Source organism: Cryptotermes secundus, unplaced genomic scaffold (assembly GCF_002891405.2).
Source record: "Cryptotermes secundus unplaced genomic scaffold, Csec_1.0 scaffold669, whole genome shotgun sequence".
In the NCBI taxonomy this organism is placed as follows: domain Eukaryota; kingdom Metazoa; phylum Arthropoda; class Insecta; order Blattodea; family Kalotermitidae; genus Cryptotermes; species Cryptotermes secundus.
The window spans coordinates 662,275-684,441 of NW_019726235.1; the positions used below are offsets into that span (position 1 = coordinate 662,275).

The window sequence follows — 22,167 nt, forward strand, 5'->3', positions numbered from 1 at the left end:
TGTCCTTCCATATCCTTTCCAATTCATTATTCACAGATCAGCTGAAGCTGTGTAGTTTCAGTTACTGAAAGCACTGTTAAGCTGATGAGAGACAGAATTTTTGTCAAGGAAATTACTCTGAAGGCACTTATACTGCATATTAAAATATGCCGGTGACATGGGGGCATGGCAGTATTGGCATTGGCACTGCCGTTCGCACATTATTTTGGACTATCTAACATGTCACCCTTGTTTAAGATGTCTGGAACAAGGCCATCAAGTTCAACTGCTGATGTATAAAAACAGGCTTTTATTACAATTACACACAGAAGGAATTTCCATACGAACACATCTCCACTTGGGATTTTGGACTTTATCCATCGTCCTGGTTTTTAAGATAACAAATAAAAACACGACGTTTCGGAAAATGGATCTGTTTCCGTCCTCAGGTGAAGGAAAACACCTATTCAGTTGGGTCCCTTAGAAAGAGCTAGCCTCACCTGAGGACGGAAACAGATCCAGTTTCCGAAACGTCGTGTTTTTATTTGTTATCTTAAAAACCAGGACGATGGATAAAGTCCAAAATCCCAACATATCAGTGTGTTATACACCATCGTCAGAATCCTATAGTAACTACATCTCCACTTACAACATGGACGTCAATGGAGAAAATATGGTTCATGCTACAGAATTTCACAATATGGAAACGTTTTCTGGAACATGTCCCTTCTGTAATGAGAGGTCATGCTGTATTTGGCCACAGCAAATGAAAACAAAATTGTATTAACATATCACTAATGCACAATTCAGAATCCTCAAAAAGTTGTAATAAATTTTCTGCCAAAATCTTTAGCATTAAGATATGAAATAAATGCCAAACCATAAATCATGATTTCCCATTTTGTGTGTTACTGAGCATTGCAATTTTTCTTTTATAGTACTCAAGCTTGGCTTCTTCTACTTTCAGTTCTAACTCATACTTCTTTGCTCTCATTTCCAAGTCCATATTAATTAAACTGATTTCTTTATTCAATAATATTCGTCGTAACTTTGCTATATTAGCATTCTTTCTTCTCAGTTTATGATGGCTTGTTTCCACATAGTCATCTACTGGCACAGAGTAACCATCAGGCTTAAACTGCCCTGCTGTTCCTCCAGCAGAACCTGCAAAATCAAATACAGAAATTAAATTTCATCTTCAGCATGAGCAGAAGAAAGAAACATACCAACACCATGAAGACAGCAGAATTCTATTCTGTGATCATACAACTTGACAATATGATCATGAATTATTTGTGCAGTCAAAAACATACTGCGATCCAGTAAGGTACTGAGTGAAAGTTCACCTGCTTGTTCAAGTCCTGTATTTGTCACTCTTGGAATGGTGTATATGATTCACTCTAAATGCTTCATAAGAAAGAGAACTTATAGACAGTACAGTTTAAGATTCACTTCTAAATACCTATGATGACTTACTGGAATGTCATGTGTATCAAAGCTTGTCAAAAAGTGGTGGATCATGAGTTCTCTGTTTGCAACAAGAAGAAACAATCATAGAGGAAAGTGCTAACTTAAGGAAAAGTTAAAGACAATGATGTGAGATCTGTCCTGGCAAATCATTAAGACACGTGGCACAAAAAACCGGAGTTTCACTGAGATCTGTGTTCATGGATGCAAGCCTAATTAAATATCTAACCCACTAACTCTGCGCAGCTGAGTCCTTCTTGAGAAACCACTGATTGCTAAGCTACTCAACAATTTCACAACATTTCATGGAACCTGAAGTTTCATTATGTGTTCACAAGCACCCTCTACTGGTCCCTACCCTGATCCAGATCAATACAATCCATACCACCCACCCCATTTCTCTAATATCCATTTCAATATTATCCTCCCACCTATGTCCAGGTCTTCCTGGTGGTCTCCTTCCTTCCATCTTTCCTACGCCCTTTTCCTGCATGCATGCCACGTGTGGTGCCAATCCTGTCCTCCTTGACTTCATCATTCTACTTATATTTGGCAAACAGTACAACTTATGAAGCTCCTCATCTTGCAGTTTTCTCAAAGCTCCTACCATTTCATCCCTCTTTGGTGCAAATACTTTCCTCAGTATCCTGTTCTAATTCAATATCTTCCACATAAAATAATGTGTGCATGGGCTTAAGCAACCAGACTATACAGCAGGAATTTTATCTTAAAACCGGTTGCTGTAAAATGTGCAGAACACAGTTTTGTATTTACAATTGCTATCCACAATTGATGAGGCATGGTTTTGCTGTAGACAGCCAACACTACTGACTCGGAAAGATGGATGAGGCATAAATAATTTAGTTATTTTGATAATCCAAATTCTAGTTTTGAAAAATTTTGCAAAATATTAAATTAATGATGAGACTTCTACAGAACTGCAGTCCTTCCAACAGATAAGAATCATTTAATACAGGAATGTGATATTACAAGTAACTGAAAGATATGACAATCACAAAAAAAGATTCATCACCATCCTAATATAAAAGAACAGAGAACCAAATGCCTGACAAAAAGAATCTAGAAACATAACTTGTAAGGATATTCAAAATTTTATAAGACAAGGATAGTGTCTATGTTTTTAAAGGACTTGGAAATATGAATAAAGAAAATAATGACTGAAAACGCCAAATTACATTTTCTGTCATCAGTAGGAGTTGCAACCTGAGGTGAAGACATTCTCTACATTTATGAGATGACATTACACAGTACTGAATGATAAGATTGGTGAATAATGAATAGGAAAAAGTGTAGAAGGAAGTTGTTGTGGCTTACTGAAGATAAAACAATCAAATTACAGATTAAAACAATAATGTTACCCACAGGATTTCAGACAATGGAGATAGATGATATGAGCATGCTGACAAAATGGAAGAAAACTGCATCTGAAGGTCTGTCAGTGCTGACTGTGAAAACGCAGTTTTCTGGGATGTAACCCTGTGTCCTTGGGAGACAGCCCAACATTTGAGAGGAACATACTGCTTCCATTTTCAGGGTTACACGGTAAGCCAAGCAGGACACCAGCTCTGCAAGCTGAGATTGCTGCCTACTTCTGATGGTTTCTTGCCTGGTTTGCTCTTCAACCCTGAAGATGGAGGCAGTATATTCCTCTGAAATTTCAAGCTCTCGCCAAACGACACAGTTTTACAACCCAGAATATCACAATTATCATACCTTGGTTTTGAATTATGATGCGTGAGCAGAACAGAATTTCGGAAAACACGAGATGGTCTGAGCAAACGAGACTTGTGACAATGGAACGGGTACCTTAAAGCTGATAATGATGGTGACTGAAACATCTGCATAAAATATTCAGTTTTTCTACATCACAGAGCAGTGTGGGACTATTAAGTTACTGCTATGTCAACATTACACAGAACAAGCACTTGGAGAGCAGCAAAAAGAAATATACGGGTTCAGGTTCCCTTTGGAAACATATTAAACACATTTCAAATCCACTAAATAAATAAAAGAAACTCAAACATGGTTAATAATCCTCCTCCAAGAAAAAATCAAATGAAAATTAATATTCATATGGAGGATGCAGGGGTAAAGTAAGTAAAAGTAAAGCTATTCCTGTACCAGGCTGTGAAGGCCCATAGGGTTGTGAGATTTTGAGGGTCCCACATTATCTAGGCAATCGGCTGAAAGATGGCGATAAGGTTGTCAGCCTTACACGCCGGCTGCACTTTACTCCCCAGGAAAATTATTTAATTAATTCCTGCTACTCATTTCTGTTAGAGGCTGACCCCAGGGCCATAGTGCGGCTGGAAGGATTAGGTCAATCGAAAAAAATCCAATGACCTCATCAGGACTTGAATCTGCGACCTTTCGGCTTGTAGCATAGCCCCTCAACCAACTACAGTACCGCGTGCCCCCTGGAGGATGATGGGGTATAGTCCTAAAAATATATTACCAGAGCAGACCAGCATGCAGCTCAGGTTGAAAGAGGTGGAAATCGTGATATAACACCACCATCACTGTTAATTAACAACAGCTTTAAACTTCTACATGCAGAAATGGATGATAAATGGATCATGAAATGCTTCAGAAAGCTGACACTTAAATGTTGGAGGTCAGAAATTGATGAAGCTATGAGAAGTTTATGTTTCAAGTCTTTAAATGAAGTGCTAGACAGGGTCCCAGCACTCAGAAAAGCACAAGAGCTAAAGTACAGCCCTGGGTTGATGTAACATAACATAAACTAATGGCAGTCATAAAATATAGTAGTATTTTAACCAGAATAAAAACTTGGCTTCCAAATCACTAATTTTTGTATTTGATTACATTACTTTATTCCATATTTTATTTGTATGATTAATGATAAGAATTCAAAATGTGGGGAAAGGAAATTGCATGTTGTGCCTAAAATTACACATTACTCTTCAGGTAAGGACCACATAACTTTAAATAGGTCACATTGAAAGTAATGCTCTCCTCCAAGAGTTCTACTTTGTGGGACACAATGCTGTGTAGTCCACTGAAAGTCAACTGCTGTTTTGGAGGAACATGTCAGCTTCAAGAATGAGCCAAGCATGAACTCAACATGCATGAAGCAGTTACCAAGCTGCTGTTTCTTGCTTGGCTTATTCTTCGACCCTGATGATGGAGGTGACATTTCTCCTAAGAATCGGTTGGCTTTCAATGGACTATGTGGCATTATGTCCCAGAAGACAGAACTCTTCATAACCACTGTTGTGAGAACCTCAAATCCTATAACAGTATCTTATTCCTAAGCGCTATTCCATGACAGCTTACTGGGCACATTAAGGAAAGTATTTTAAATGTCAACACTGAAAGATGGAAAGGTAGCCAACTTTGTGTTCCAGCTGCTTTACTTTCCAGATACCCCTGGCCAGGATGTTGTGTCTCACAACCTATGTGAACATGGTGGTGAAGAGAATTTCTCCCCTTTCTTCGAATCATCCAGTCTATAGCCAGTCACTTCACCTTCACACATATATAGATCCTTTTAAACAGACCACACTCACTTTAAACCCTTACTGATTTATGTGTTCACCTTGAAACATGCTGTTAAAACGGTATATCATTTGATTCTGTATCCAGTATTTCAAATGCCACCTTGTCAGTCATGAACACTACTGAAGACCAACCAAAACACTTGGGCAACTGTTTTCATTTGACGAAAGGTGTTTTACCTTGGGGTGCGTGGAGATGTGTTGATGAATTTGAATCAACGTCACTCGGAACGAGTACTTGGGATCTCAAAGCAACTACTGGATCAATGCTAGGTTTAACGGACTTTTGTTCATCAGCACACACTTCCTTCCTGATTCTTCTCTTTAAATTTTCGTAGCACATTTTCAATTGTCGGGATGTTCTTACCGGTTCAGCTAGAACCATTTCGTTAAATTCGTGGGCTATACCTTCCCACACCTTTTCTCTTTCCTGAACGCTGATTTTATCTGTTTTCTTGCATTCAATTATGTCCTGATATTTTTCTATTATATGTATTAGAATGTTTTTTTCCTGCGATGAAAAATTGCTGCACCTCAGTCTTTTCTTTCCATCTACATCATTTCCTGAAGAATATGAGATATGATGATTATCTTCCATCTCTAACTTACATGCCATTTTGGTTTGTAAACAAACCTTACGTGATGCTCAGTTCCTTCTGCGAAGATATTCCATTGATAACAGCTGACAATCACCCTACGATTCTTTCGCACACATCGACACTGACACTTTTGCCATTAGAGTACCAACCTCGGAAATATAAATTGGTGTACGTGTACTTTAATTTTAGGGGTCACACTAAATTACAAACACTTAATTCAGTAGGAAAAATAATTCGAGGCTGCATTTTTGATTAATTTATGAACAATTTTTTAAATGTCCAAATGACATTTTAAATCTTTTCTTTTCTGCTGGAGAGCCTCAATCGTTTTACTCAAATCATGGAAGCCCCACAGGTAACCTGAAACAAGTGCTTTTAGAAAGTAAAAAGCAAAGTTTTGCCTGTGATTGGTTAATCACTCACCACGCCATGTCAGACATTGTTACCTCGTCACTAAAATTCTTATAGTGGGCCGTAGTGGGCTATGACAGTTTTAAAAGCATATGCTCTTACCAAGATCGTGCTGCAGCTTATCTCTGCGTAAATTGTTCGCGGAAGTTATCGGCAGCGATTGGCAATTGGCAGCGACCGGCAGTTATCAGGTGTGATGCTCGTAGCGCTCGAAGCACACTGTGTAGCTGTGTAGGTATGGGAAGGGAATAGAGAAGATAGGGAAGATAGGGAACATAGGGAATGTGTAGTGTTGTGTAGGTTAGATGGGTTCGTTTTGCCGCAGTGTGCTGAACGGTGCTGAATGTGGTGTTAAAATGCTTGGTTGACGAGATGATTGCAGGACAGTATCTCTGACGTCTCTGACGACCTGTGATTCCAGTTGTCCGGAGCAATTTGGAGGGTAGGTGAAGGAGCTGAAGAGATCGAGATTGGAATTCAGTGAAAGGGTAAAATGTCATGTGGTGAATCTCTTGACTGTCGTGGTGTGCAGAGTTTTGAACCCACATTTGATTCATGGTTATTATCACAAAGATTTGGCCGGTCAAGGTAGCCGAGCGGTCTAAGGTATGCACTGTCTTCGCTCGCCCGGAAGCCGGGATCGTGGGTTCGAATCCCACTCAGGGCATGGATGTTTGTGTGCGTTTTTCTGTGTTTGTCTACAGGTAGAGGCCTTGCGACGAGCTGATCACTCGCCCAAGGAGTCCTACCGTATGTGTAAGATCTAGTAAACCGAAGTGAAACGGAGAGTTTCATGGAGGTAGGCCTAGGCCCAAATTGGGGCTGTAGCGCCACAGAAAAAAAAAATGATAAAGATTTGTGCTTAATAAATACTTGAACTGGTTGCCCAATTTGACGAAACGTAATTGTGATAACAGGCACAGGACCCGGAATAAACCAGTTGATAAAGCAGCCGGCTGTGAGTTGGGTGGTATACGAGTTCGGGTTCAATCCCCGACAGTTGCGAGATTTTTTTATTTAACCCAAAAGCTTTTAAATCGCCCAAGGTGACCTTGAAGCCAGCAGCCCAAAGGGTACCGGCGCTTATTCAGGAGTGAAGTGTCCAGAGGGTCCAGAGTGTGAAGCCGACAGGTCACCTCCATCTACAGCTCTACAGGGAGGATTTTTACTTACTTGACTGGTTCCACGGATGGGTAGACTGCTGACTGCAAGGCTAGAGGGCATATAGCATGCATAGGGAGTAGAGAAATGTATGCAGTATTTTGTTTAGAAAGCCAGAAGGAAAGAGGCCATTATGAAACCCTAGGTATAAGTGTGAGGATAATATTAAAATTGGTGAGATGGTGTGGACTAGATTGGTCTGGCTTGGGGTAGAAACCATTAGAGCGCTCTTGTGGACAAGGTAATGAACCTTCAGGTTCCATAAAATGTTGGGAAATTCATGAGTAGCTGATTGACTGGCTGCTTCACAACAAGGACTGGGCTCCATGGAGTTAGTTATGTGAGAAATTCAAAGCAATGAATTATCATTCTCTTTGTATACTGTGTAAGAAGCATTCTCATGCATGTCCGCTCTCTCTCTCTCTCTCTCTCTGACTGTTTTGCTTTTGGATTACATCAGCATTTTTGAAGGCCTAATGGGATCCATGGACGAAAGAGCTTGGGGAACACTTCTGAAATTAATTTTTATGTATTGTACACAGCTCATGTAAAATAGAACAGCAGTAGTGATAACACTTTGTTTTCGTGGCAGCATTTTCATGAGAAAATATAAGTTGTCCGATATCATCGACCATTGTGCAATTGTCGCTGTGTTGTGTGCTAGTTATACCTTACAAGTAAGTTTTCATTGCATTGCTCTTTCTACTGTATGATGTTAAAGTATACAGGGAACATTTGATATTAACTCTGGAACTAAAGCCTTCATGACAAGCTAACAGTTGCTCAGCTTCTCAAAAAATTTCCAACATTTTATGGAACCTGAAGATTCATTACTGTGTCCACAGCAGCCTGCCACGAGTTATTGTGGGGGCTATAAGAATTCAGTCCACATCTTCCGAGCTTGTCTCTTTAACATTCATTTTAACATTATTCTTCCATCTGTTCCTAGTGATCTCAGATTTTCCTAGAATAAGTGTGTGTGCATATCTGTGCCATGTGTGCTACATGCCCTTCCCATCTCACCCTCTTTGATTTAATCATAATAACATTTCGTGAGGAGTAAAGATCATGAAGCTCCTAATTATGCAATTGTATCCAGCCTGCAGTTACTGCTTCTGTCTTACGTTTAAGTTGGCTGTTTAATCATGCTCTCAGTGCCAAGGCTGTATTGTAGCAATGATAGGATGGTTAGTGAATATGGATCATTCAGTGGGACATGAATTAGCAGGAGAAAGTGAAGAGAAAACCTGCCCCATTCACCACTTTGTCCACCACAAATCTTGCATGACCTGACCTGACCTGGGACTGAACCCCTGATCACCTGGTCTGTGGCCTGGTCTAGCCTGCCTTTTTGGTTAAAGTTTGTAACTGGTGTGAATCCCCCCCCCCAATTCTTTTGTTTGGGATGGGAGGTTGGAACCGGACATGTGCCTCCCAACTAACCAGTAATATCACAGGTTCATCCTAGATCTGAATTTGTTTTGACATACTTGTGTAGCAATGATTGAAGTTATAACATCAGGCATGTCGCAGTAACTGCAGGAATGATGCATTACCTTGATGCATACTGCAGTGAGAGGAAGTTGCCATCATAAATTTTGGTTACATTGTTTGCTTTAGCATGTGAAGCAGATGATTGAGTTTAACATTTGTAAAGAACATGTGTTGTATTGAAAACTTCAGAGAATATGCAATATGCAGAATATGCAATTAGGAAGGTCCAGGGAAACCAGGTGGGACTGAAAGTAAACGGGACACATCAGCTGTTGGTCTATGCCGATGATGTGAATCTTCTGGGTGATAATATAGATACCATAAAGAAAAACACACAAACTTTAATTGACGCAAGTAAGGAGGTTGGTCTAGAAGTAAACACAGAGAAAACTAAGTACATGTTGCTGTCCTGTCACTAAATTGCAGCGCAAAATAATGACATAAAGATAGAAAACAGATGTTTTGAAAATGTGACACAGTTCAGATATTTGGGAACGATGATAAATCAAAACCTGATTGAGGAGGAAATTAAGAGGAGATTGAACTCAGGTAATGCTTGCTGCCATTCAGTCCAGAACCTTTTGTCTTCTCATCTGCTGTCCAAAAACGTAAAAATTAGAATATACAAAACTATAATTTTGCCTGTGGTTCTGTATGGATGTGAAACTTGGTCTCTGACATTAAGGGAGGAACACAAACTGCAGGTGTTTGAGAACAGGGTGCTGAGGAGAATATTTGGACCAAAGAGAGACGAAGTGACAGGAGGTTGGAGAAAACTGCATAATGAGGAGCTTCATAACTTGTACTCTTCTCCAAGTATAATTAGAATGATCAAGTCAAGGAGAATGAGGTGGACAGGGCATGTACCACGAATGGGGGACATGAGGAATGATTGTAGGGTATTGGTGGGAATGCCAGAAGGAAAGAGACCCCTGAGAAGACCAAGGTGTAGGTGGGTGGACAATATTGAAATGAATCTTAGAGAGATGGGATGGATTGGATTGATCTGGCTTGTGATAGGGAGTAGTCGAGGGCTCTTGTAAACACTGTAATAAACCATCGGGTTCCATAAAATGCTGGGAAATTCTTGAGTAGCTGCATATTTGGCTTGTCCTCAAGGAGGGCACAGCCCCATAAGTAAGTAAGTACTTCTCCATTGCTTGGATTTTGCTTTTGTTCATCTTCGTAATGGTCTATATTTTTGGCGTAGTCTGTTAGCATTGGTTCAAAGTGCAGTTTTATTTGTGATACATTTAACAAAGAAACTGGTGGCTGTGAATGCTATTAATGTAAGGTCAGTTACAGCAACAGAATTGAAATTTCATTTCACTGACAACTGGAGTAGTATCATGCCTTTGAATGTTCAGATGGCTGTGGAAGGTATTAATGATATTGGGAATGCAAGGAAGGTATTTTAGTAAGCTGTAACCCATTTGAACATTAATCATTAACCTTGCTCATGACTTGTCCATTGCTCTCAACTTACTGACTTTCTTGTTTAGCCCTTTGATGACTTGAGTGTGGGTGCAGTGTATGAGTTTTGAACTAGAAGCAGTGTATTTATGTTTTACAAATATATTTTAATACAATAATTTATAGTCATGGAAAGTGTCTGGCTCTGAGCCATACAGACATCAATTAAACTGAATAATTAGAGACACATTTGAAAGGAGTTTAATTCAAAGTACACCTAACTCGTCCACTCGAGGAGGACCAAGTTCAATCTGGGAAGCGAACAAAATGTGGAAAGTTTTCCCTGAGCGCTTCTGTTTTTCTGTGACATGCAGTAGCGTAGTTGCTTGAGGCAATATGTTGCAAGCAGGAAGGTCATGGGCTTGAATCCTGATGAGGTTATTGGATTTTTCATTTGATGTAATCCTTCCAGCCTCACTATGGCTCTGGGGTCAACTCAGAATATAACAGAAATGAGTACCAGGAGGCTTCCTGGGGGTAAAGGGCAGCCAGTACACAAAACTGACAACCTCATCATCATCTGTGAGTTGATTGTATAGAAAATGTGGGAGCCTTGACATCTCACAGCCTGTGGGCCTCCACAACCTTTCACAGGAATAGATTTACCTTTATTTCAGCTTCTCCTTATCAGTTACCGTACAACCAGTGCTCCTCTCTTCTATCTATAATTTGAGGCTCGCACATAGGCCCATTTTCAGCCATCCCTCCCCAAAAATAAGAAGTAACTTGAAGAGTGCTGTCTTCTGGGATATAATGCCATGTAGTCTTTTGAAAGTCAACAGACTTTTCATAGGAACGTATCACCTGCATCTTCAGGGTCAAGGAATAAGCTGAGCAAGAAATGGACATGAAACCCATGCTGAGCACAGCCTGCTTATTCTTCAACCCTGAAGATGGAGGCTTTATGTTCCCCCAAAGCACCACTGTGAGAACCTCAAATCCTACGAAAAATAACTTGTCCTCTACTGTTTCTCATGATGCCACAGTAACATTGGACTCAATGTATTCATTTGTTTCCTATATCAAAAGTGCTTCTGCTGACATCATTGTTTGGTGTGCACTTAAGAACACAAGCACACATACCATCTTCTTGAGGTTATTGAGTAATTTCTGGGTCACTAAAACTTACTGCACTTCTTGAAGTTCTGGATGTACTGAAATATGTCATTTGTTCAGTCATACTATTTGTGTGTTACTTTGTCATGAAGTACTCCTCGTCTCATTTCCAGAACTGCTAAAATCCAGCACTTCCATCAAGAGAAGATAAGTTGATGCTTGTTTCTTACTGTGACCTAAATTGTCCACCAATCTTACTTCTCAGCCCTAAGGTTGAATATTTTATCATTTGTTGTAAAAGTAAAGATGTTTTTGTTCTTTTCTTGTGTGGCCCATACTGATGATACTTCAATTTTAGGTATGAGATTTCTAAAGCAGTGAAATTCATATTGTAGTTTTATGGGTTTTTGGACACTTTGTGGGTTGGTACTGACATTTCAGATGCATCTTTAGAGAGTAGAAATGAAAATGGAGGCGTTATGTTCCTCCATAAGCTACAAGAATACATGGCATCATAACCCAGAAAGCCGCATGTGAACCCTGATGATTTGGTTGTGACATGGTACTGGGAACCAACTGAAGCAGTTTATACGCATTGTAACAAGAAGTTAAGGATACTTTTTTTATTGTGTAAGAAGTATTGCTTTCATTATAACATATTGTGTTTGAAGCAACTTGGATGTCTTCTTAAGAAGATAAATATGCAAGTGAATTCTTTCAGTAACTCATTGAGGTAAGTATATACAAATTGTTGTTTCTCTGTGCTATGATTGAGATCATGATGTAATGTCAGATTTATGTGAAGTAAAAGGCTTTTTATTATGGCGAGTAATCTTATTTCAGATATTTATGTTTGATATGTGACTGATGGAAACTAGAGATCCATGGAGGTGTGTGGAGTGTAAGTTAGGCTCTTAATGTGAAATAGATTGAAAACAAAATTGGTAGGTAACATTAAAATTATTTGTCTCTTGCATGTCTGTAAGAAGATATGAGCTTGCAGATGAGCTCATGGTTTACACTGTGAGAGCACTTGAGGTTGGTACAGTTTGTCTTTGGACACAAATTGCTCTGGTTGTCTGTTAAGCTTTGCATGTGGGCACAAGCTGCTACAGTCTTCCCTACAAATTTGTGTGCAGGTACAAGTTACTGCAGTCTTCTGTTGAAGTTTGTGAGTGGGTGCAGTCTTATGTTAATATGTGTGTGTATGTGTGTAGTGTGTGCACGCACAGGTTACTGTTGTCTGTTGAAATCTGACCACAGGCGCAAATTGCTGCACTCTTATGTTAAAATTTATTGTGAGCAGAGATTACTGATACTGATGTGTTTAAAATTTGGGAGTGAGAACAAGTTAACTATGTATGAAATGAATTGTTTATTTCTAATCAGCTGTTATGGATAATATGGGTTCATATATGGGGTAAATGCAACTGATAAGGGTTGTTTTTATGTAGATTTTACCAGAAGTATAATAATGTCTCTATGCTATGGATCCTCTTAGTTCTGTTTCAAGCTGATTATCAAAATATGATGTCTTAAGTAGAAACAAAATATTAACTAAAACACATTGTGTGTATGCAGGATTATTTCATTTTATGCTACAGAGGAACCATATTTATTCTTATTCCTGCACTTTTATTCAGCCATTTATATTACTGTTATGACCTAATTAGCATGAAATTTGTTGCAATTTCTGCAAGCAGCTGTTAAAACAAACTTCAATAAAAATGCCTAACCCCAATGACATGAAGAGTTCTAAAAAGGTTGCTACATTTATTCTGAGATACTGTAAACTTGATACAGTAATAATATGCTGCAGCTATCTAGATGAAATATTTCAACAGAGCTTGTATATAAAAACCAGACTTCATCAGAAATAGGTAATCTCTTCTTTTATTCAACTAGCTGCAGAGCAACACAATGGCTACGGTCTATTTTAGACTAAAAAAACAGAGATACATTTCTTTCAGTTACAACTTGACAATCTGTGATAGCTAGTGGTTGAGTAATATGGCCTTCAGATACGTAATAAATGCTGACACACACATTTTTTTTTTATGAATTACAGTGTTCCTGTGAAAATGATGTCATCATCAAAACAGCAGCATGAAACTGAACAGGCTGGCCAGTAATGCTCTTGACTTCTGTTCACCAGATACTTAGTTCAAATCTTGGCCAGCACACAGGTTATCTCAACTGAGATTTTTTGTGGTTTTTGTCCAGGCAAATATTAGTATAGTACCTTGATTAGGTCATGGTTGCTTCCTTTCATATCCTTTGCAGTTCATCAGTTATCCCATGCTGTATAGTTTGGCAGTGTTATTACATAACCAGCTTAAATTGCAGTATCATCATCCTATCATTCAGCGCTATATTGTTAAGTAAACTGCAGAATAAATTAAATTCTCCTCTTGACTTACCATTGACTGGTTTTGGTTCATAGATCAGTCACCCACAAAGGCAGCAGTGCGTGCAAGACAGACAACATATAGCTTACTATATATGTATAGTGTGCAGTCTTTGGCTTCCTCACCCTAAGATATGATTCAGTTGACAGTGCTCTAAAGCAGCACTTCGTAACTGGAGAAACTTTACTCAGAATACTTCCTTTGAATATGGCATTAAATTTAAACAGTTGTCCATTCCTGATCATATTGTGTTTCCCTCCTCATCTGTCCATTTTACATTATGTCTGCTATCTTCTGAAGCAACATTTTCGAACATTTTACTTCCACTGTCCTCTCATTTTTTGTGGCATTTGGATTATCAGCTTTTGCATTCACACTTCTGCCTTTCATTGTGTGTGCATGTTGCTCAGTGCATTTCTGCTTGTGGTATCTTATGACATTTGTTACCTGCAAGTTACACCATGCAGCAGATGGAATATGGGTTGCTAAGTGCTGCTTCAATATGATAAGGTAGTTGTCACTTGTATCTTATCTCCTTGGTGGGCCTACATGCTGAGTGACCTTGATATTTGATACTGGCATATAGTTTTATGTACTCACAGTAATATTCTTTCAAAACAGTAGACTGTGTTTGATAAGAGGATCGGTTGATGCCAGCTGCAGCTTCTGAGGTGACATCACAAGCTGAAGACTGTAGCTATGAATACAGACCACAGGGAAAAGCAGAACCCCCACCCCAGGGCAACTGCCAATCCATTCTCAATAATCACATTTGGGTAAGTTGATTTTTTATATTATATCTGTATAAAGCACTTGGATATGTTTCTGCTCCTAGCCAGTTGCGACAAGTTCCCTGGAGTGCCTGTAGGGGCACCAGTTATTGGCTTTGTTACAAGAGCTGCTTACAGGGGTTGCATGCAAAGCAAATAACTACAGAAAGCATATATGGGACTGTAACTCAGGAATGATGCTCACATCAGTGAGCGCTTCATACTCTTTCTGGATACACTGCTACATCTACCGTTCAGGCTCACTGCTCTATTGAAATGAGGCAAATAAGCCAGGAATGGACAACTCTGTATTTTAGATTCTGCAGACGTAGCATCAGAACAGCTTGAAAAACCAAGGAAACTACAGGCACATGGCCAAAGCAAGGAAACAATTTGTTGAAGTGCTGTCACAAGTTGACCCATTTGCTGAGACATATTAATGAACATATCAAATGAAATGAGGTGTATGGATAAAGGAATCAGATCTGTTTACAATTAATAAACTTTAAAGTCTGTTGGAATTGCATGTGTTATGCGAGGTCCACCTAGTGTACGGAATGTAGGCTGATCATAACACAGTGCCCATTTAATTCAAACATGTCAGTCTGAAAAATCACTACACTAAATTTCTAAATGGACAGCAGATTTGTTAAAATGCAAATCTGTTGCAATGAAAATAAGTTAAAATGTATAAGAATAGATATTGAATATTATTGGGTGACATTTTGATGAATTTAAGATGACATCATAAATTACTTTCCTTGGTTCATATTGAAGTGAGGCTTAGAATGTCATGATGCAATGTGTGTGCCTGCGTCCTTGTCTTTGCCTGCCTGCCCGTTTGTCCGTCGGTCCATCCCTTTGCTGACGGTTTCGGAACAAAATTTATATTTATGATTATGAATTCCACAATTCAGTTGGAGTTACACTTTGTTACACTTTGTCACCATGAACAGCACTAACATCATAGCTATTTTATGAATTATTGAGAATTTTATGGAACCTGAAGGTTCATTGTTGTGTTCACAACAGCACTCCAGTGGTCCTTATCCTGAGCCAGAAGACTAAGGTCAGTTAGTTTATTATCCTGGATTTTGTACACTTGTAGATCTTAATCTTTGACTGTCTCCTGTCTTCATCATAATTTTCCCTCAGTCGCCAACTTTATGAATTTACCCTGCCACATTTTGATTGCATGATGAATGTTTTATTTTTGGTTTGCACATTGCCAGACAACACTTTGAAATTCGCATAAGGAACGAGAGATGCCATGAGATATATTTTCTCTGTTATTAGAGGGGGGGGGGCATTCGCACAAGCATGAATGTGTGTGTGTGTGTTCACATGGTTTTCATAGTGTTCGCCTGTGGCTGGTAGGAGTCAGGTTGGAAATTAAAAAGATGGGAGAGTGTTAGAAATATAAAAATTTGTTACTAGTTTTTTTAATAGGAAAAATAGTACTAATAAGATACAATGTCACATTGGTTTTTATGGGTTATTTTATGGTTTCAGAATTCAGACAGTATAGTGCCGAAATTAACGGCTTCGGGATTCATTGCACTGACCACGTGACACCCTCTATCCGCTAAAGTTGTCACTAACTTTGCCAACAAGTGGCAGTTGCTCGGTTGGCATAGTTCGCTTGCAGACTCAAGACACACAGCTTTTTTTAATTATTTATTTATAGCACTGGAAAGCAGGAAGACTGATAAATTGGGAAGTGTTTGGAAGGAAGCATTTGTAGCCTAATCATGGCATTCATCTGGATTACCTGAGGAAAATCCATGAAAAACCTGTCATTATGGCCCATGTCCCAGCTGTGAGTCAGATTGGCACTTCTTACACCAACTCATGCAGTGATAGTGTGGTGAAATGTGTTGTATTATCATCAGAAAGCTTTGTTTTTAAACTGGTTACAGTAGACTGATAAAATTCTTTTTACAAAATTTCAAGAGTCAGTATAGCAACAAGCTACAGGCTAAATAGGCTGGGCTCGATTCCCAGCAGTGCAAGATTTTTCTCTTTGCAGTGTTCAGACTGGCGCTGGGGCCTGCCAAGCCTTCTGTCTAGTGGGTGCCAGGGGCTCTCTCCCTGGGGGTAAAGCAACAGGAGCATGAAGCTTACCACTCAGCTCCATCTGATGCTGAAATCAAGAAAGGTGGAGCTGTACCTCCACTCCCCCATGTGTCTTCATGGCATAATGCTTAACTAATTAAGCACAGGGACAGCTTTACCTTACATTTACCTTTACAAAATTTCTTGGTGCCTATCTATGTTCATGTTGCAGTTCGCTATATCAGTGAAGTATCATGCTTACCTTCCTGCACTTTTCACTTGAACACTGAACTGGTTCATAGAGCTGATAACATAAATTAGAAAAAGTACTCCCAGTACACAAGGGCCACACTGTTTCTTATGTGACACAGTATTGACACGCAAAGTCAATTTTCTTTTTGTTGAACTTATTCCCACCGCCATGGGATGTATTCTGGCAGTACTCAAAGCCACATGCAATTTGCTGTATGTTCACAGATGGACCCACAAGATATTCAGGGAAGGATTCAGGAAGGACTTGGAGATCGAAGATATGTACGGTACCCTAGAAGAAGATCATTCTGATTTTTTGGGGAACAAGTTGGAAAGGTAAGTCTGCACTGAAACAAGTTACATTACATGGTATCAGATCTTGTAGAGTATGTATGTGGGGAAGTCATAACATTTTAATTATCACCCAGAAGAAACAGAGACACAGGTGCAAGAAATTGTATGAGAGTTAGTCTTTCTCTACATCTGCCTCCTGCAAGGCCCCCAACGATGCATTAGCTGCTGGATACCTTGATCATAGAAGGTCTCATTTTGACTGTTTAGGAAATCCTCCACTGCAGAAAGGATGTCATCGTCTTGGAATCGCTTACCATGAAGTGGCTTCTTTAGCCATGGAGAGAGGAAGAAATCGCGCAGTGCCAGGTCTGGTGAAAATGGTGGATGGGGGAGAATTTCATATCCCAGACTGGCAGAAGGTGTCGTCGTAGCATGAGCAGCATGAGCTGGTGCATTGTCATGAAGAAGTCGCGCACCTTCTTCCAGCATTCCATGTTGCTTTTTCTTAATTTCCTCCTGTAATTTTCTCAGAAGGTTCCGGTAGCACTTGCCAGTAATGGTGATGCTCTTTTGCATGACATCAGTCATGATGACACCCCACCAATCGCAGAACATGCTCAACATCACCTTTCCTGACAACAGCTGAGATTTGGCCTTCTTTGGTGGCGGCAAGTCTGCATCTTTCCACTGCTTGCTCATTTCCATTGTTTCAGGATCATAATGATAGACCCAACATTCATCCATCATGGTTTTTTTTTTCTTGGCAATACAGCCCCAGTGGGCTTAGGCCTACCGCCATGAACTTCTCCGTTCACTTCGGTTTTTCTAAATCTTACACATTCAGTAGGACTCCTTGGGCAGGTGATCAGCTCATCACAAGGCTTCTACCTGTACACAAACACAGAAAAATGCACACACACAAACTAAACATCCATGCCCTGAGAGGGATTCGAACCCATGATCACGGTTTCCAAGCGAGTGAAGACAGTACATGCCTTAGACGGCTCGGCTACCATGACCGGCTCATCATGATTAGGTGGTCGAAAAATTCCACCTTTTCATCTTGACACAACTGCAAAAGTTTCTTTGCCTCATCCATGTGTTACTGTTTTTCAACTGATGTCAACAATCATGGCATCCAACATGCAGCAACCTTTGTCATGTGTCATTCGTCATGGATGATGCTGAAACCTGACCAATGGCTAAGAACAAAGGCTTCGATAGTTATGTACTATTTGATAGGATCAAAGCTTTCCACCTGTGCCACAATTCCCGGTTCCTCAGTGAGAGAGGGTCTTCCACTTCAGGGTTCATCTTCAAGGTTTTTCTGTCCACAATGAAACCGCCTCTTCCACTTGACCACTATGTCATGATTGTACACCTTCCTAATACACAGCGGTCATCTGGTCATGGATCTCCTTGGCAGACTTCGCTTGCAAATGCAGGAACCGTATCACAGCACAAGCCTCCACTTTTTCAACCAATGTCACCATTTTGCTTCTGCCCCTTCCGGGGCTCCCTCTGTCCACTTGGCGGTAGAAAATTTGACTGTTCAGCAAACTCAGGAAATGGGCTATCTCCTATCATCATCATCATCATCATCATCATCATCATCATCATCAGTAATCTGTCAGACGACAGGTCCACAGTCTCTTCCAAAACAATTCCTCCACTTATTGTGATCTAGAGCTTTCTCCTTCAAATGACAGTATCCTCCTGTCCCCAAGGTCATCCAGCATCTTCTTACGTCTTCTTCCTTGTCTTCTTGTCACTTCTATCCGCCCCTCTATCTTTCCTTCAATAACTTCTTTTAGAAGGCAGTTTTTGCGTAAAACATGACCGATCCAATTAGCCTTCCGTTTTCTTATTTCGTGTAGGATATTCCTTTGCTCACTGACTCTAATTAACACTTCTTCATTTCTCACATAATCAGTCCAACTGATCTTCTTCATCCTTCTCCAACACCACATTTCGAAACTTTTCAAATGTTTCTGATCTACTGCCCTAAGTGTCCATGTTTCAGCCCCATACAGAGCTATGCTCCAAATATAGCATTTCACTAGTTTCTTCCTCAAATTTAAGTCCAATTTGCTAGTAAAAAGATTCTTCTTCTTGCTAAATGCAGCTTTTGCTATGGCAATCCTGGATTTAATTTCACTAGTACACCTTCCATCATCTGTTAACAGGCTACCCAAACATTTAAAACATTTCACATTCTCCTATATAGAACAGTATTTTGGTATTATGATTTTCTCATGGTGATAATTAAAACATGACTTCCCATCATATGGTCTTATGGGTTGTAGCATCATGTAGTTTAGAGGGAGCGTGACATTTTATAGGAACATGTTGCCTCCATCTTCAGAACTGAAGAATAAGTGAAGCAGGAAAACAGCAGTTACAGGAGGTGAACTGAGCTTTTCTTTTTTAAATTGTCGTTTAATTAATTTATTTTCGTGCTTGACATTTCACACAGGGGTTGCCATTTGGTGCATCGGTGTGCTGTTGTCACACACTTAACAAATGTCTTGGTAGGAATAAAATACATTTGTTGGATCTGGGGTTCTCACAGCTCTCTTTGGTACTGCCAGACTGCAAAGCATTACAGTTAAGAAGATAGTACTTTTGAATAATATTCCTGATTGTAATGTTGAATGAATATGTGGGGAATTCGAGGGAGGCGTTGTGTGACCTGTATTTGTACATATAATTGTCTGTTTGTAGGATGTGGAATGAAGAGTTGGAGAGAACAAGTGACGTGAGTGAGAAGCCTAGTTTGTTCAAAGTGCTTGCCAAGTGTTTTGGTCCAAAAGCTGTTTTACTTGGTCTGATCGTGGCTACCATGGAAATTATTTTCCGGTGAGTTTATACACTAATTTTTGTAGCTGCGGTAAGAAGTATTAAATATGCACTTATCTTCAGTGATCATTTAGTGTCCAAGGTACAACAGGTATGGTTGCTGGGAGAAGGGGGAATTGAAACAAAGGAATAGGGTTGCCAATCAGTTGGCAAGAGCTGGATCTGGACTATTGTTCCCTCTAAGCTGTGCACGCATGGCTGTGCCGTGGCTGTTCACGCTTGTACACGAGTCTATCTCCCATGCATTTTAATTGGTTTAGTATAGAGTCAGTTTGAATGAATAAAAATAAAATTAAAAAATAAACTACAATTTTTGTTATTATTGGGAGCTTGTAAATTTAAGGTTATGTTGTGGACCTTTTTTGAAAATTGCTGCTTTCTCCCCTCGCTTGCTGAAGCCAAGGAACGTAGGTCTGAGCGTCAGTTAATAGGACCTGAAGCAGCATGCAGCATCTTCGAGAAGCTTGGAGGAACTGAATGCACACAGACTTCCAGGAATGTTGGTCAAAAATGTGAAGGTCTTCCTTTGCAGAAATTTCCATCTAAAGCATTAGGGAACTAGAGCCAGTTGAGGTATTTGACAGGACTGCTTACAGAGAGAGTGTCATGAAGCGAACTACTGCACTTGACTTGGAATGTGAGATGCGTAGACGGCTAATGTCCGAAAGCAGATATACAAGAAATCATGGACAGCTATGGTGCAGTGTCATGTAACACTCACTTGTTTAATCTAATCTAATCCAGAAGTGTTTCAAAATTGTGTCCTCCCCTTCAAATGACAAATGATAAAACATGTCTTGCTTGCAGAAACTTATTCACATTAACTAACTTCATACAGCTGAGACTTTCTGGAGAAGCTGTTAGTCATGCAGCTACTCAAGAACTTCCCAACACTTTATGAAACCCAAAGGTTTATGAACCATATTCATAAGAGCCCACCACTGGTCCATATCCTGAGCCAGATCAGTCCAGTCCATCACTCTAAGATCCATTTTAATAATATCCTTCTACCTACATCTAGGTCTTTGTAGTGATCTCCTTCCTTCCAGCTTTTCCACCAAAATCCTATATGCATTCCTTTTTTCCCCCATTCATGATATGTGCCTAGCCCATCTCATCCTTGAATTAATCATTCTAATTATACTGGGAGAAGAGTATGACTTCTGGAGCTCTTCATTATGCAGCTTTCTGCAGCCTCCCACCACAGAAACTTACTCACAGAGTTTAGACAAATGTCTGGTTGAAGAAGTTGCTGAGTTTCTAAGGTACTGAAAACAGGAATGCCTGAGGTCTTCAGCAGCCATGTCTGTGAAGAATACTGTCGTCTGGAAGGTGATGCCATGAAGTTTGGTAGAAGTTTATTGATGTTTAAGAGGAATATAGTGCCCTCTATCTTTAGGGCCACAGAGTAAGCCATTCTGCTTACTGCCTGCTTGCCCAGCTTATTCTTCAGCTGTCAAGAAGGGAGGCACAAGTTCCTCCAAAACATTAGTAAGCTACCAGACTATATGGCGTCACGTAACCCAAAGAAGGTACTCATTTTTAAAACAAGTTATTCAGACAGAATAAGGGTTTTCAGTGATACACTGTGGAAGCATTCATACAGTTCTTGTTACAGAATTGCCCTTTTTTATTTTTGTCATTTAACCCACTGTGGAGTTATGTATTTGTTGGTGTTTAATCTGTAAGGGAAGAAAGTAGAGATTTCAGCGCAATTTGTGTGTGGGCTGATAAACTAATAACAGTGGCACTATTTAATTTTGTCTCTTAAAAATTAAAGCTTCTAAAATTTGAAGACATTAATGTTTTCCATTGAAGCGAATTTTAAGTGCTCTCAAATAGTGTTACTTCCCGATTGGAGGATTAGTTTAGAGGTGGGAAATTTTGGACCAGAAATATTCACATATTTTACTTATAATTCCAGTATATTTTAAGGCTGGCTCCAACAAATGTTTATCACAGCCCAGAGCTATAACCAGTTTTTCCACTCCATACAGCATTCTCCTCCTATGTTACGAGTGTTATAACATCAGACCCCTGGTTGTGGGGTTAGAGGACAGTATGCTTTTTAATGGACTCATAATGCTGAAGTGACAGATGAAGAAAAAATGAGGCATGGCATTCTCTTCAAGAGTATTCTAAAAATGTGAGGTATTTTGCTGTAAGGAACAGAGTTAGAGATAATTTCTGGGGGTGGGGGGGGAACTGTACAGGGTAATGTGTGTGTGTCAGTGTATGCATGTATCCCCCCTCCCTTAGTATCCCAAATGCACTGAACGAGCATTATAAAATGTAACAGTGTATCACATTCTTTCAATACAGATACCAATATGCCCAAATTAAAATTGAC

The 22,167-nt window shown here is 39.7% G+C and overlaps 2 protein-coding genes across 7 annotated transcripts in view; one reads left to right on the forward strand and one right to left on the reverse strand.

Annotated features, from left to right (window-relative positions):
• Positions 1-541: 541 nt before the first annotated feature.
• LOC111864063 lies at positions 542-5,931 on the reverse strand. 3 transcript variants are annotated; one of them, XM_023851047.2, is made up of 3 exons: positions 4,765-5,019; positions 3,181-3,305; positions 542-1,143 (listed from the first exon to the last, which is right to left on the reverse strand). In XM_023851047.2, exons 1-3 carry the CDS (start codon positions 4,930-4,932, stop codon positions 1,113-1,115), a joined length of 324 nt encoding a protein of 107 aa, XP_023706815.1. In that variant the 5' UTR covers positions 4,933-5,019; the 3' UTR covers positions 542-1,112. The 3 variants fall into 3 exon arrangements, with proteins under 3 accessions (XP_023706815.1, XP_023706814.1, XP_023706816.1); XM_023851046.2 differs by lacking the exons at positions 3,181-3,305; positions 4,765-5,019 and adding an exon at positions 5,166-5,931; XM_023851048.2 differs by lacking the exons at positions 3,181-3,305; positions 4,765-5,019 and adding an exon at positions 5,027-5,159.
• Positions 5,932-6,098: 167 nt separating this feature from the next.
• The window catches only part of LOC111864061 (probable multidrug resistance-associated protein lethal(2)03659), a 59,582-nt gene continuing 43,513 nt past the window's right edge, over positions 6,099-22,167 (forward strand). Inside the window, exons 1-5 of one of the 4 annotated variants that reach the window (XM_023851040.1) lie at positions 6,099-6,483; positions 13,248-13,365; positions 14,209-14,363; positions 16,890-17,000; positions 19,683-19,817. In XM_023851040.1, coding sequence (XP_023706808.1) covers positions 14,287-14,363; positions 16,890-17,000; positions 19,683-19,817 — 323 coding nt within the window. In that variant the 5' untranslated portion in view covers positions 6,099-6,483; positions 13,248-13,365; positions 14,209-14,286. Of the gene's footprint in view, positions 6,484-13,247; positions 14,364-16,889; positions 17,001-19,682; positions 19,818-22,167 lie in introns of all 4 variants that reach the window. The other 3 variants (XM_023851041.1, XM_033751320.1, XM_023851042.1) reach the window with 3 other exon arrangements.